Genomic DNA, 16730 nt, shown 5'->3' with positions numbered 1-16730 from the left:
CACAGTTATTTGGAATTTGACCGCGATAAATTACTTTTAAAAAATCAACATTTTCTGTTGATTATTTAACCACCAGAATAAGTCATATTTCATAAATTCAAAATCCAACTTCTAGGCTGTGTCTTCTTCTACTCTGCCTCTAGTATCTATGGATGTGTTTGACTCATGAGTGTGTTTGCTTTTCTTTCATTAGGGGACGTTTTGGGCAAGTCCACAAGTGCATGGAGAACTCATCTGGTCTGACGCTGGCTGCCAAGATCATCAAAGCCCGGAGCCAGAAAGAGAAGGTGCAGTAATGATCGAACATGAAACACAATACATGTTCAGCTATGGCACTGTGATGCCTCAGACAATGTAATGGGTGGTTACTTTTATCATCATTGCTAAGCACCATAAAGGATTACGCTTCAAAAATAGGCTCAGCTCAGCAGTCTCAGGGGGCGTGGGCATGTGTCTACCTCGTTGTGTCTTTCTTTCTCGGGGTCATCTGAGAGTGATGTGGGAGAGGTCAGATGTCCGAGCATAGCTCTGTGGTTACATTATCATCTGAGATATTCAGAAAGCTCAGAGCCGACTAAAAGCCCACCAAACACACAGCCAAATCCTCGGCCAGCTCGATGTTGCTGTCACTGATCGTCGTGATATACATACATATGATTGGACACTCCTGCTGCACTGCAGATCACAGTGGTTTGCTAGTGGTTTGTCTGTCTGCCTTTACAATGTGCTCATGAAATCCATCTGTTACCTGACTTGTACTTTACCTATTTTCTGTCTCACCTGTTTGTCTCTTCAGGAGGTGGTGAGGAACGAGATCCAGGTGATGAACCAGCTGAACCACGCCAACCTCATCCAGCTGTACGCCGCCTTCGAGTCGCGCCACGATATCATCCTAGTCATGGAATAGTGAGTCTCTCTAACAGCTTCTGTACACTTTATGCGTGTATGTATTAAAATAGCAGAGTTAAAAGCTCTCTCTGTGTTTGCTCCTCTCAGTGTGGAGGGAGGGGAGCTGTTTGACCGCATCATTGATGAGAACTACAACCTGACAGAGCTGGACACGGTGCTGTTTATACGCCAGATCTGTGAAGGGCTGCAGTACATGCATAAAATGTACATCCTACACCTCGACCTCAAGGTAAACCCACTTCAGTTTAGGCTCTTGCACTCCTCTAGTTATCAATACTTCTCTCATTTCCCTCCTTTTACTGTCATGTTGATTTATATACCAGTTTTCCTTGCCATGCACTCTATTCCCCATCTTTAGCTTTACTGTTTTCAAACCTAAGTTGTTGTTTTGTGTATATGACTGTAGCAGCCTCTTTTTAAGATTAAATGCAATGAAAAGATCTTACTTTAACAATCTTTTCTTTCTTTATTCTGGATTTATCTGGAATTTATCTCTTTTGTTGTTTCTCAGCCGGAGAACATTCTTTGTGTCAGCAGAGCTACAAACAAGATTAAAATCATTGACTTTGGCCTGGCCAGGAGGTAACATCTGTCATCTTTGTCACCTCACTTTTCATAGCAGGCCTCCCTCAGTCTTAGATATATGTCTCATGGCTCTGCTGTTGTGTCTCTGACAGGTATAAACCTCGGGAGAAGCTGAGGGTCAACTTTGGCACACCTGAATTTTTAGCTCCTGAAGTCATCAACTATGAGTTTGTTTCATTCCCCACGGACATGTGGAGTCTTGGTGTCATCACTTACATGCTGTAAGTTGTCAATACAGAATCACATACACACACATACAGCATAGAGAGACAGGGAGTAGTTCCCTGACCTCTCTGCTCTCTGCTCAGGCTCAGTGGTTTGTCTCCGTTTCTGGGGGACGATGACAACGAGACACTGAACAACATCCTGGCCTGTCAGTGGAACTTTGAGGAGGAGGAGTTCACAGACATCTCCGACGAGGCCAAAGACTTCATCACCCGTCTGCTGGTGAAGAGCAAAAGCTGGAGGATGAGTGCTGCAGAGTCGCTCAGACACCCCTGGCTGTCAGACCGGAGTCTGCACTATCGACTAAATCAGAAGGTAAAACCAGCATCCAGGATCATTCATCAGCGGCCATTTGAAAACAACAGAGCTGCTTAAACTCAGAAATAACTGTCCTGGCTGAAGCAGTGCATTAATCCATCTGATCCTCTCTCACTGCAGAAAAACAAGTGCCACTCCACACATGCTCCTTCTCCAGAGAGCTAAACAGGTAAGACAGGTATTTTCTTGCTAGATGAATTAGTCAATCAGAGCGTCTCTCTGCATCTGCCTTCATTCTGCCTTAACCAAACCTTCCTTTTGTCTGTTTCCCTCCCAGAAACACTGTGAAGCCCTCAGCATGCCTTTTGACAATGTAGGGCCGTGGAGCCCAACACTGGACCAATGCTGCTGTACCTGTATGGCTACTGGATGACTACTCTCTGCCTTGCATCCTCACGTTAGCTTAGCCCCCGCAGCTCCTAGCTCCGACCTGAATAGCGTGAGGCACACAGGATATATGTCAAGACATAGACTCTCTGCTAGCATGGTTACTGTCCTGTAGAACAGCAGACTTCAGAGAGGACTCTCTAGCTCTGTGGTGTCTAGTTACTGTAGCTGCTGAATAAAGGCCTGCCTTTACTGTCACTGCTACATGTGTCACTGCAGAGGTAAAGAAAATGAAAAAGAATGAAAAAGAAAAACACTGCTACTCTCCCACTGCCAGTGATCGATTTGTCTTGTTGTCCTGGTTTGTTGCATGCTTTGCACTTTTTGGCCTCTTTCTCCAAGATTCAGCGAACAACTTTAAACTAAGTATAAACTGAATTTTATTATTTAAATGATATATTTTTGTGGAAACAGAAATTTTCTTTCTTTTAATTTACAAGTCTTATTTAAAAAAATTTATTCTTTCTAAAACATAAGCTAAAAATACATTTAGAACTTGGTTGAAGTTGATGTCACACCTCATTAATTTATTTTGTATATAACACAGAAGAGCTTTATTTTCCCATTTCCCCTGAAAAGTGAGAATATCTCAATGACTGAATACTTCCTGGTTCGTGCCATATTCAGCCCACATTCTTCTGCTCCATTTTCACTGTAGACTGGATTGCCTTCTGTATGCATTCATGCCGCTAGCTCGCCTTTGCTTCGGCAGTTTGGAGTAGCCCTGTCACCTTCCATGAAGGCATAAAGCACAACAGAACACTACCTATGAATAATTCATGTTACTGACTGAAGTGGATTCTTATTGTTCATTTATTTACTGGTTCGACACCAGGCTGTACTTGAAGTGCAAAGCTTTTATTCAAGATGGGATTGTTTTTCAGGGGAGACAAACAGGATTTCACTCATTGTTATGTGTAAATTCACAGTTGAGTTTGACGGAGAGCCGACAGCAGAGTGTGGAAAAATATCAGTCAGTGCTTTATTGTCCCGTTCTTTAAGAGACGGGAAGTTGGATGAATATTCATCACTCAGCTGTCGGCTCTTCTGTTTGGAAATGGAAAAGCTTTGTGATTTTGAATATTGTTTATTTGAATTTATGATACTTTTTTCAAGTTTTTCTTGTGTAATGAGACATAAATAAATGTAGAATATAAATAAAGAAATAAATAAAGCACACTTGAAAATAATTGAGCGTGTTTCTGTGTGTGTGATCATGAAGTTCAAATCTGTGCACATGAACAGTTAAATAAGAAAAATAATACTTGAATAATAAATAAAATGGTACTTGATGATGCTTTAAACACGAGCACAAAGTAAAAATAATGCATTTGATGTATTTTTTTTAAACTGTGGAAGCTATCAGTCAGTAAAATCCTTCACAGTATCATTAACTATAATCAGCTGTAATTCAAGAAAGCAAAACTAACTACAGGCCATTATAGTTGGCCTCGCATTGGACACAGACCTGATCACACAGTTTAATGATTCACAGAGCACAAAGCACATACAGTACTTAACTGAACAACATTCACACATTTTCCATTTTAGCCCATGTTTACAACTCCATACACATGAGTTATCTCCTGGCGTACATGTTTTAATGATCCATGCACATGGATTTCTATGTTCATACCAATCTGTCACATTAACAAGAGAATTATTCAGTATAACCACTAGAGAGCAGCATTTCTGACTTATAGCCGAGAACTGTACAAGAGGCACTGACAGAAGATGATTTAATTACACTTAATGGTTTGATTTGACTCGTGAGATGTTCTGTTTGAATCTCTGTGTTAATGGTTGGATGTCTAATCTCTAGCGGGTTGGCCATCACTTCACACAGTCAGCTGCTGAGAATCCAAGCTTCATTTAACAGCTGAGATCCAACTTTATTCCCCTCAGTATCATTCACCTGAAAAAATAAACACCTCTCTGTGCACGCTGAGGGATTTTTGGCTGTTGGGAAAGAGAAGATAACTGAAAAAAAATGGAGTGAAAAATGAGGGCATTTCTCTCGTCACTTGATTTGCTGAGGCAGCAGACATTTCAGTGAACTTCCCTGCTGAAAAATAGAACTTTTCCCATGAATAACCAGACAACGAGCTATAGCTCAGGGTTTACACTGTCACATGAAACCTCTTTATCACACATGTTTTTAAATTTGTGTTGCCATCTACATGAAGAACTTTTCACATCCATCAAAATATCAGATTACCGTCCCAAAATGAGCTTCAGTTATCAGTAGAGGAGAGGAAATCCAGCTCCAAACAAAATCCATTCAGTGAACATAAATAATTTCACAACCTCATCTCAATTAAATCTCCATGATCTGTTTATTTCTGCTTTCTTCTCAGCAGTCATGGGATACAGAGTATGGATAACGGGGCACGAGGATATTCATCATTCAAGTATGGACAGTATGGACGTCACTGAGCGAAGGCAGATCGATGTAATAAATCTTCCTGCGTCACTCTCTGCTTTTTAACATCTGCTGTTGCTTTGTGTCTCGGTTCCTCCTCAGTACAGTACATAGATGATGCACATGTGGCAAACACAAATAACTGGCGTCTATCAGGTGCATCCGTGTGGAATAATGAAACACCCATTATCTCCCGTAACTGTAACAGTTGGGTTGTGTGGCTGTCTCGCCATCCTGAAACAGGCCACAGTGATCAGGACAGAAATATTTCATAAAGCTACTAAGATCTGCTCCTTTTGCCATCTGACATTTTGCCTTTGTTAGAGTGTGGTAGCAGAGATGCTGGCAGGAAATGTGGAGGGAGAGAACATGCAGCAAATGTTGTTGGGCCGGGAACTGAACCAGGCCCCGACACTGGACATCTGGAGCACTGGAAAACTTCCCAGTAGCATGGTCAGCTGATTAGCCCGGACTGTCTGGACAGTGGTAAAATTATAAATGAACTGTCTAGATTAAAGTGGGGAAAAAACATGCAGCAGCTTTTAAAAACAAATAAAAGGCATCAACACTTAATCACGTTGCATAGGAAAGCAGGAGACACGTGCATGTAATTAATATTAAAAAGAAAGACCCCCAGATGTGAATATTATTTTTTTTTTGAGGTAGTGTTTGTAGTACTAAAACTAAAGGATATATTTCTTGCAAAAACATTAAACACAAGAAATATATTTATATAACTGTTAGAGTACGTGGTCTGTCGTGGAAATGTGGAGATTGGCCTGGGCTGATGTTGGATTCCCAGCCTGGATCAATATTCCAGTCTGGCCTTGGACTGAACCGTGGACACTGAAGCCATCTTGATCCAAAATGGAGGTCATCTAGGCCTGCTGAGCTTTATAATTGCATGATCACGTCTCCATTTGTTGGTTGGTTGCTTGCCTTTGTAATTTGTCTCTCATCTGTATGTGTGTTTGCACAGTTAAGTACAGATGTACAGCGGTGTCATCAGGGTGCAGTGAACACCCGCAGGTTGTGCCAGAGCTGGGAGCTGAGATGGCAAACAGACCTACAGATGATTTTCTCAGGGTGTGTCGGTGTTATATCTACAGAGCCACAGAGATGTAGAAAGAAGGAGGAGAGCCATTTTTCTTTCTGTTACTACTGACTCATTTGGAAAACTGACTTTTCCACAGTGTGTTTGTGGATTCAGTCTGGCTCATGGACACCTCAGCGGGGGCGGGTGCCTGCCAAGGGGGACATGAACTTGGATCCTCCTGAAGGACAAAAGTGTAACAGCCGGGTGAACTGCCGTCTGCTCAGTGAGAGCGACTATCCATCTCCTTCTCTTTCAGTTGAACTTAACCCTGCACTCCCTCCTGTTCCCACACACACACAACATGTGTGGAGCTCTCTGCCCAGCAGTAGACTCACGGTCAGAGTCAAATACCTCGAAACACACAGTGAGACACCTGCTGCCCAAACAAGAGAAGAGAAGAGGAAGAGCCCCGAGCTGTAACAGAGCTGTGTGTTGTTCTCTTTTGATCAGGCGGGGTGGATGAGCAGACTGCTGTGCTTCTCAGGAACCCAGGCACTTGTTTTTTCTTCTTTTTCTTTTTATGCAATGATGTTTATTTTAGACTGTAATGAAATCACACCTCCCATCATGCTGTGCTCTGCGGGAAGTCAAGCAGTGAGAGAGAGCTTTCACAAGGCTACTGACACTCTCAGCTGGAGCAGATGTTGTCATACATGGTCAAATGTACAAGAATAATAAGAGATTAGGAGCTTCTTGGAGCGTTTGATTGTTCCTGTTAAGACAGTATCTCAAGTGACGTGGATCTTCTTCTGAAATGAATTCCTCTGTCAGAGTCAATATATCAAGTTCTGCTCTTAAAGTTGTGTTTATTTTGGCCTGCCCACAAGCTAATTCTACTAAATTTTCCACACCCTTTTCTCATTATACACACATTTTCCCATGGTTCACTTGATATCTTTGGAAAATTTGGGATCTTTACTAAAATTAGAAACAAGTTACTGTAAGTTTCTGAACAACGTGCATCTGTAGAGGAGAGATTTATCAGGAGGGAAACAAAGATGATATTCACAAACTGCTGACTCAGCACACCTCCTTCATTATGGAACCAACACCTGTGTCAATGACACTTTCTTCTCAGGATGTTTAACGAACCACATCGAAGCCAAAGTTTGGTGATGACAGATGTTACACTGTGGACAATGTCTTCTCTGTAAATGACAGCATTGTTGGTACTGGAGATTGATTTGTCAGTAGATGTTTGCTTTTGAGGTTGTTCCTGTTTGGAGGTTTTCAAAACGTTCAGTGAGACCCAGGTCATGGCTTTGTGAGACATGTAGACTTGTAATGTCATGAATTTACCCACTAGCCAAAGCTGAGTGGGAAATAAAACAGCTTTTGCTCCCTGACTGATGCCTTACAGACCCTATGTTGCTGTATCAATGATCAAAGCTGAAGTTTAACTCTGGGTCTGCAGTGACTGATGAAATGAATACTTATTTTGGAAATGAACTCTTCAGTTGTTATTGAAGCATTTGTGACCTCTGTTACTCCTCACTCCATTGTTTTGGTTCACACATAATTTCACACACTATTAGTTGTACAGAATGTCAACAATATGTGTTTTTGTTTAATCCAGAGCCAGAGGAGAGTCATGTTTCATTTTTGCTGTGCTTTTGAAAAGGGATTAGTTAAATAAAATTAAAAAAAACAACTCTCTTTAGCGTCTACATCCCCCTGACTTTGTTTATAGAATCACAGCTGAAGCAAATATGCCTGGAGGAACACAAACACTTCAAATGCAAATGTTTCAGAGCAGGAAGAACACTTTGATACACAACAGCAACAATATTCAGTTTCTTATAAGCTGCTTTTTGCCAACTTGACAAATAATGTTCAAAGATGAACTTTTATTGTCTGGTCTATACAGACTTTTGGCCTATATATAAACCACATGTCCTCTAGTTATTGTAAATTCACTGAAATTCCTCAGCACAGTGCAGAGTGAGATAGACTGAGCGGAGAAGGTTTGGTCGCTACCCCAGAAATATGAGATATCCTTCAATCAGTTTGTATATTTTATCCATTAAGACTGCCACTCTCTTCTCTTTGAAAATCAGTGGTGGAGCCAGGGTGACATAACTACATTGACAGTTCCTTACTATAGCATGAATGATAAAGACAGATTATACATATAGCCACTCTTATTATTATTTCATATACGTAAGTGTAAATACTCTAAAAGCCATTTTTCTTTGCTCATTTCTAACAATATAAACCAAAAAGCTGTCAAAATGGGCAGAAAATGTATTTTATTAGCACAAGAGGTAATCTATTACTGTTGGTTTGTTAATATGTTGTTTGATGTCAGTGCAGACTAAAAGTTATTTCAGTCATATTCAGCAGTTTAAACCAAGAGGAGATTTAAAGTCGCTTAGTTATGATACAATATTATTCAACTATTATCATTTTAATAACTTGTAATAAATAATATTTCTAAAATAATAACTTTTGAATCAGTAATGTTTTACAATTGTGTTCTGAGCATTTTTACTGATGGAAATAAACCTTAAGCAACATCATAACATTTGAATAACTTATACTTAATTAAATTGAGAGTAATAGCAGAGTTCAGTTTTAGTATTATGACTGCCTGCTTTGTACAAATAGACTCTGTCTTCAGATTTCTGAAACCTTATTATGCTACGACGTAAATAATGATTCTAAATTTACTAAGGCGCCATTTTAAAGTTTTTTTCATTCGTCGAACGTGGTCTCTTGTCGGGACAGCGTAGTAGTGATGGTCGCGTGCAAGGCGCTTCAAACTTTCCTGACGTTTACAAAACCAGACATTCTAGAATTGTCTAGAAGCTTCGGTTAATCGCCATGGGAAAGTGACGACGTGTGGCGGGCTCGGGCTAGCTGGTTAGCAAGCTAACTTAAGTAGAAGAAAAGAGTTGATAGAAACAGAAGTAAAATATTGCTGTTGCTTTTCTGCCATTTGAAAGCAAAAGGAATGAAGTTTAAAGCCGAACTCGTAACATTTCTTCTAGACGGGTAAGAAAACAGCTATTAATGCTAACTGTGGCTAGCGATAGCAAAACTTTGAAATAACTCTAAAAAAAAAAAAAAACCAAACAAACAAAAAAAATATATAATTACAGTATGTTGAGGAATGCTGAAGTTTTAGTTGGTACAGAATTTCTATAATTTAAAACACACCATAACCACGGCAGCCATTACAAATTAATGAGCTTGCGTTTGTTAATTTAATTACAGATGTACTGCTTAAACATATGTAACATAAATGACTCTACTTCAACTCGTTTTTGTTTTTGTAACTGTAATTTATCAAATATTTCGTGTTGTATGGTCTAGCACACTGGCGGTGAGAAATAACTGAGAGATGCACTTCTCCCTCCGTCCTACAGGCGTCGCTGTGTTACAGTCGTGCAGCGCTTTCAGACACTCAGCCCTCTTTATTTGAATCTCCTCTGCTGCCTCTACTTGCTCTTTTCCCATTGGCTGATTTCGCCGCCGCTTCCTGCTACGTCTTGCACTTTGCAGCGGTGTGTAGTTTTTGGATGCTGAGGAGACTCTCGTCGTTGCTCTCATACTGTAAACACACAGACGGTTTATGTCGGTTCTGTCGCTTCGTGTGCCAGCAGACTGTAAACATCCAGCCGGTCCGAGATGGCCCAGTGCTCCGAGCCTGCTAACGTTAGCTCCGCGCTGAACGGAGCGCCAAAGAAGGAGAGAAAGGTGGCTGTTATCACCGGCATCACCGGACAGGTAATATTACTCACTCAGATCTCAGCCAGTATCTGTTCTTACACGGTGTGCACTTGTTGTTCACAGGCACATTCACGAAGATTTACTTTTACCGCTGCTCTGAACAGCTTAACGACTCTTTGGTCGTGGTTTGTATTAGCGTATCCGTTTGTTTATAACCTGTTTATACCTGTTCCAGGTGCAAAAACCCGGTGTATCACTCCTGCATCCACAGCTCTGAAGTTAGCTTGTGAGTCGGCATTTAAGGGGAAAGTTAGGTGTTCCAAACTGGTCCACAACAGACCAGGTCCAGACCCCAAAACCATCATAGTTAGGCTTGCCAGATCTGGATTAGATTTACAGGTAGACTCCAGTAACTGTTTAAAACACTGTTTCAGGTTTGTGAAACTTTGATTCTGTCACTGAAAACAGACAAAATGGCGATTTCACTCATTTCCCCCCCCAAACCAGGCCTCATCAGACCAGGTCTAGTTCAAAAACCACTATAGTTAGCCTCGTCAAATCTGGACTGGGTTAACCCAGAGGTGTTAAAGACTGTTTAAAACACAATTTCAGATTTATAAAAGCTTAATTCCATTTGTGAAAACCTTAAAAAGTGCAGTTTCACCCCCCCCCACAACCAGGCCTCAGCAAACCAGGTCTAGTTCAAACACCACTAGAAGTAGACTAGTCAAATATGGACTAGATTAACCCAGAGAAGCTAAAGAGTGATTAAAACACAATTCAGATTTGTGAAATGTTCTGTGTGAAAACACAAAAAAGTGTAATCCCTTTTCTTCTCAATCAGACCCCATCAGACCATCAAACCACTACTTAGATTTGTCAAATCTGAACGAGATTAACGGCGAGAGCGTAAACTCTGTTTAAAACACTGCAAAACATTCCCATCCAGATCACATTGGACCAGGTCTAGATCTAAAACCATGTATACGTAGACTTGAAAAATAAATAAACATCTATAAATCACAAATCTGAAATTGTGTTTTAATCACTCTTTAGCTTCTCTGGGTTAATCTAGTCCAGATCTGACAAATTTAGTTATATTGGTTTTAGACCTGGTCCAATGTGGTCTGGATATGTAAAAGCAGTTAAATTCACTTTTTGTGTTTTTTGCTTTCATAAATAAAATAAAAACCTGTCTAAAATATTGTGATTTAATTTCCCCCTTAGAATAACTTTGCATTGTGTTAAATCTTCATTTTCCCCCTAAACGTTGTCTTACCTGTCTTTTCTCCTCTTCTGTTTGCGGTGTGGTAAAATTATTTACTTTAGCTTCCTAAATTACATTGAAATTGTCTTACTGCGAAATAAACTTTTCATTATTTCAGAAGGGGAAAAACGAAATTATTTCCTTCTCTTGTTGTCTCAAACACGCCCTTCCACTGAGCCTACAGATACATTTATCAGGTTACACATTAGCCACCTGACACCAGGAAGTTGGGCCAGAGGCAGTTTTTAGAGGACATGAATTTTACCATGATACTTCCTCAGTAATCAGCCTGACAGTGGTTTAAGAAGTACTCAGATTCCAGAAACCAAAATCTCAAAAGCCAGTTTTGCTAGCTTTTAGCATTCAGTTAAAAAGAGCTCTTAGCCACACCTCCTACATCCTTCAAGTCTAAAATAAGAGATAATACGGTAGATGTCTTATCACGTTGAAATCTCTTCAAAGATATTCACTCTCTCTTTTGTCTGCCAGCACACAGAGTACAAAGTACAGTTGATATTGCTTGTTAGCTGCAGAGTTAACAGGACATGTACAGAGGTGCGGCACTTTTTAATCACTCATATCCTGTAGTTGTTTAATGTGGTATTGTGTGATCAGAGCTGGATATGGTGTGAAGTTTACTGATGACAGATACTGTACAGATACTATAACAACACTTTATTCTTACATGACTTTGCACATCTGAGTATACTTTAAGTTTATCTTGCATAGTTTTTCAGTAGTAGGTCTGTAACAATGTTTAGGTGGGTGTTACCTGCTGATCAGTGTGTAGTGAGTGTTTGCCATCATGCTACTTTTCTGGTGTGAAACATTCATCATGTTTCAGACACAGCACAGTGATTGTGGTCCTCACCTAATGGATCATAACCTGAACAAAACTCCTGAACAAAGGGCAGAGAGAAGTGTCAGCTCTGCAGAACTAGCTTTACTTGTATTAATGCAGAGATTACTGGAATGATGACGTTGTCAAGGATGTTTGCTATCCTATTACTTTTATGGCTTTGTTCATTGTTGTGTCTTTGTGGGTTTGGAAGTTACGTCATCATTATGGTGACAATAGGACAAGGATCCATACTTTATTCTGTCAAGAGCAACTCAGACAGGAACCACAGCTTTTTAAGTTGATATTAGTTTTTAGTTTAGTCGATATTATCAGTAGTGTTAATAGTAAATACTTAAAAATATATCAAAAACTGCAATAAATTAATACTTCATATAGTGGATTTTGTACAAATTTGACCCATTTCCACTTAATTCAAGTTTAATGTACTTAGTTTATTCAATGGATTTGTTAATTTCTTTACTGTTCAAAGTTTTCTATTTTCTCTTTATAACTTTATTATTAACATTAAAATGTACTCCTTCAGTACATATATTTGTCATAACTCTTAGTCTTTGGTGATTTTATCAGTAAAAATCAACATTGGCCAAGCTATCATCATTATATATTGATACTGGTATCAGCCTCTAAAAGTTCAGCATTGTTCAGACTACTTATTACACATGTGTCTGTTCTGGATCTGTGGACAGGTGCACATAGATCCCAGATCAGCATTAGGGATGAATGCAAAATTCATGGTTTTATATGCAACAGAAAAAATGTCCCCACTTAGCCCAACCCAAACATTAAAAAAAAGTAATGATGTTGTTCATTCATACAGCAATTCAGATAGTAAAGCTTGGAATAGAATAGGACAGGAGGACTGCTCCGATAGCCTCACATGGAAGCACTGATTTATTAGATGTTAGGAGTTCATATTTATTGGGGTTAATGTGAGCTTTGTATTAACTGTACAGTAGAATCATATAAAGGATTTGATGTAAACTGTACAAGTGAGAACTTCAGCTTCCATCAGAGGGCCAGTTTTGGCACATGGGCCGCTGTTTGCTTACAACTGAATTTTTGCATTAACACCCATGCAATGACATTCAGTATTTCTATTGAGTGGCAGTCATGTTAGGTCTAACTCTTCTTTTTGGTTGTCTCTATGAAATATCAGATTGCTAATAAACATTCCCTGGTTCCGGCTTCTGAAATGTCAGGATTTGAAGCTGCTCTTTGTCACATATGAAAATAAACAGAATATTTTGGGGGGTTTTGGACTTTAAGTTGGACAAAACAAGACATTTGAAGACATCACCTTGGACACTAATTGTCAGATTAGTCACCAGTGAAAGTAATTGTTAGTTGCAGCTTCACAGCATTGTCATTTTGTGGCAGCGACAAGAACCTGTCGAAGACATTTGCATTAATGGTTATGTGTGTGCATTCAAATATAGTGTGTGTGTATTTTGTGTGAATGTGTGTCTTTTGCGGTTGTATGCACATGCAGAAGAGCATTGTCAGTTTATGATTTGCATCAGAGCAAATAAGCAGCAGGGAATAAGCAGAGACTTGGGGAATGTTTCATGGTTTGAGGTGAAAGTTGTCAGTTGACCGTTCCCAGACTGCAGCCCTGGAGAGACGACTATCGGAGGTCTTGGAAAGTCATTTTCAGCATCTCACATTCCTTTCCGAAGCTCCTTCTCCCCTCGCCCTCTTTTAACAGGAAAAAAAGGAAGAATAACAGTGTTAATTCATTTTTATTCTGCCGGTCATGGCGTTACTATTGAATACTGAGAGCCCATGTAGAAGGCAGGCAGGCAGGCATCTGGATAGACCATCACAGAAGTCACTAGCCAGGGCCATGGGGGTCACAGTGATGCCATAAATCGCCTGGCTAACTACTGTTCATAAATTTCAGGGCAGCATGCTGCTCAGTCTGAATATCTTAGACTGCTGTCTCAGTGTGAAGTATTGGGGTGAGAGGGTGTGAGTTATGGGAGACCACCGGAGTGCCAAGGCAGAGCTGCAGAGCCGGGCAGGGGCTCTGGCTGACACTGCTTTTTTACGATGCGGGGTTATGAAGAGGACAGGTTCAGTCTCAGTGTTTGACAGTGAAACTTTACTTTGGCTTTGAGGCTCACACTTCTTTCTTCAGCTCCTCTGGTTGGGAAAACAACGCCGCGCTGCGATACGACCCCTCGAGCTGTTTGATGTTCGTTCTACAAGCCTCTTTCCTTCATCCTTTTGTTGGCGTTTGATACACTTCTCTCGTTCCCCACTTGCCTCGTTCCACTGACTCCACTGTTAAGCACAGGATAGAGTCTGAGCAGGAGCCAATAATAATAATCATAAAGCTAAGAATGCGTGCGCACATCTCCTCTGTCGCTCATAATGGCTCCTGATGGCTCCTTTAAGACTGATTCCTGCTCTGAATGAAGTCTGGTAACTTGTAGAAAGACAGGAACACATGTAAGTTCAGCTGCAGTTGGTGCTAAAAAGAAAAGTTAAAGGCACATGCTTAGCATTGGCAGTGGAGTAACCCATGATCTGATGGTGTGATGATAAACCAGTTTAGCAATGCGCTACTTGTTTATAAGACAGTCATCTTCGGTACAACATGATGTCTGTACTGTGGAGAGAAAGCACATTTGAAATGATATGGAACCATTTTTGATACAACATATTATCCTGCAGAGAGTGTTTTCAGTTTCGCTGAGTCTTATAAAAAACTGCCAGCAACAGAGCAGTTAAAAATGATTTAACTGTTCCCAGAGTGGTGCCAGAATACGACTGTATGTAAACCAGATTTATTAAATCAGCAACCATATGAATCACTTACTGAACTAAATGCTATTACTGTTCTGAATAGATTAATTTACTGTATGTTTACTACAAACTGAGGGTAGCTGCAGTAACCAGTGACAAAGTTTAACCAATCAGCTCCGACATCCACAACCCACAACCAGAATCTACTGTAATTAATATGGACAAACAAAACTGAAAATGTCATCCACTGATTAATATTTACAAATATTGATGTGAATGTAATCCTTGATTGTATTGACTAGTCCTGAGCAAGTATTGTTAACATAATTATGTTGGTCACTTCATTCCTGCAGAATTTGCTGCTGTAACTTCACTGCTTTGGTTCTAGTGTATCTTGCATTCAGATGAGTGAGTTTGACAGTTAATCCTCATCATAAACACTGATTTGACTTATTGGAAAATAGGATTATCATGGCACAAAGCTTAATTCTACACATGCTTTAAGATACTTTTTAATTTAAAACTGTCTTCAATCCAAGAAGCTTCACTGTTTCTCTTCCCTGGAGCTGTTGGGGCTTAAGCGTAGTCAGCGTAGAGGTCATAATGAGGGAGGAGCAGGCGCTGCACCTTTCACTTTACCCACCCATCCTGCTGGTTTGGGGACTAGCAGCCTTCCAGTCAGGTCACATGGTCAAGAGCTGCTCCATTGCAGCTCAATGTGGCTGAAATATCTCAACATACAGTAGCTAAGATATTTTTACTGCAGCTGTATCTGCAGTATGTATATATACAGTAACTGTTGTAACTGTTGTGAAGCAGTGTACTTCCTGTATGCAGCAGAAGTTTCTGATTCCTGAATCATATTGATACCAGGAAGCTGTGCTCACTCATTTATTTCACCGACACGCCTGAGTGGTCCTAAAGTCAAGGGAAGAGAGATTCAGGCTGCTCCTCACACAGCACACCAAATATTCCTACTTAATGCTGAATGTGTGTGTTATGTGTGTGTGGATGTGCTTGTGTGTGTTGCGGTCTGTGATTACAGCTTCATTAAACCATATCGGGCCTAATTGCAGACCGGTGGTGTGCTTGGCAGCTTCTGCCTGCGGTCTAAAGAAAGCACATTAAAGTGATTCATTTGTAACTTATACACAATGACAAATAAACGTACGTTTGGCCATGAACTCTGTGTTCAGATGAATACATGCATAATGCCTGCAGGCACACAGGCTGAGCTCTTTAAAAATTTGGACTGGGTCAGATATGTTTTCCATTAGGTCTTTTCCTCCTTAATCTTATGCAGGTGATCTGACCCTTAATTACGGGTCAAAGGTCACAGAGATGACCCAGTGATACTGCTCGTAAAGGACCCAGTAATTCACTTGTCCACCATTCCACCAGCAGGGGGTACCAAACTCATAGTGCTGGGGTTTGTCCAAGTACATCACATACTGTACTTCCTTCTTCTCTCCTCCCAGGCTGAAGGAAAGATGGTGGCTGTGTTCACAGTCTCAGAGGTCATGACACCGTATTTGAGGACACCTCAGTGTGTACAAATATGTTAAAATGGGTTTTGGATTGTTGGTGGGACAAAACGAGAATAAGTTGTCTCAGGATCTGGAAAATGATGATTGCTGGTTTTCACTGTTATTTGATTAATTCAGAAAATGATCATCACATCAGTCAATGATGAAAATAATTGCTAATTGCAGCCTACATGCAATGTGACTCCTCGAGACACCAGAAAAAGAACTTCAGCAAAGGAACTGAATTCATACAGCACTTTTCTAGTCATATAGGCACTTTACTCCACAGGTCACATTCACCCATTCATACAGCGCTTTTATCCAGAGTGCTCTGGTTCTGCTCAAAGTTTCTGCCTCTAAAAGGAAGTTTTTCCTTGCCACTGTCGCCAAGTGCTGCTCATTGCAGGTCATGTTAGGTCTGTTGCTGTAAATATTACATGGTCTAAACCTGCTCTATATGTCTTTTGTTGTGATTCGGTGCTGTGGCGACCCGCTCTACCTCCTGAGCCACAGTTATATCTGACTTTGTCTGACTATGTGATGGAAATGGTCCATTTATCAGCAGGCGAATCAGCTGCCATTCCTCCATCTTAATATCCATTATATAATTTACTACATTTCTCCTGGACAGATTGTTTTTAAGTGGTTGTGCAGTGTTTTATCTTTGTAGCTATTTCTGTCCATTTCTGGCTTTTTTCATTTCCTATTATTGT

At 40.4% G+C, this 16730-nt stretch overlaps 2 protein-coding genes across 4 annotated transcripts in view; both read left to right on the top strand.

Moving 5' to 3' along the window:
- mylk4b (myosin light chain kinase family, member 4b) overlaps positions 1-3601 on the top strand; it is a 28615-nt gene extending 25014 nt beyond the window's left edge. For all 3 annotated transcript variants that reach the window (XM_018670930.2, XM_018670931.2, XM_018670929.2), the window contains 8 exons: positions 194-287; positions 797-906; positions 997-1138; positions 1421-1491; positions 1587-1715; positions 1803-2034; positions 2158-2206; positions 2315-3601. In XM_018670930.2, the coding sequence (XP_018526446.1) occupies positions 194-287; positions 797-906; positions 997-1138; positions 1421-1491; positions 1587-1715; positions 1803-2034; positions 2158-2202 (823 nt within the window). In that variant the 3' untranslated portion in view covers positions 2203-2206; positions 2315-3601. The remainder of the gene's footprint in view (positions 1-193; positions 288-796; positions 907-996; positions 1139-1420; positions 1492-1586; positions 1716-1802; positions 2035-2157; positions 2207-2314) is intronic.
- Positions 3602-9406: 5805 nt separating this feature from the next.
- Positions 9407-16730, top strand: part of gmds (GDP-mannose 4,6-dehydratase) — a 153786-nt gene continuing 146462 nt past the window's right edge. The window contains exon 1 of the mRNA XM_018670909.2: positions 9407-9671. Coding sequence (XP_018526425.1) covers positions 9573-9671 — 99 coding nt within the window. The 5' untranslated portion in view covers positions 9407-9572. The remainder of the gene's footprint in view (positions 9672-16730) is intronic.

This window comes from Lates calcarifer, linkage group LG17, assembly GCF_001640805.2.
Source record: "Lates calcarifer isolate ASB-BC8 linkage group LG17, TLL_Latcal_v3, whole genome shotgun sequence".
Classification (NCBI taxonomy): domain Eukaryota; kingdom Metazoa; phylum Chordata; class Actinopteri; family Centropomidae; genus Lates; species Lates calcarifer.
Note: the sequence above shows the minus strand (reverse complement) of the source record. Positions and strands in the feature narration are given on the sequence as shown.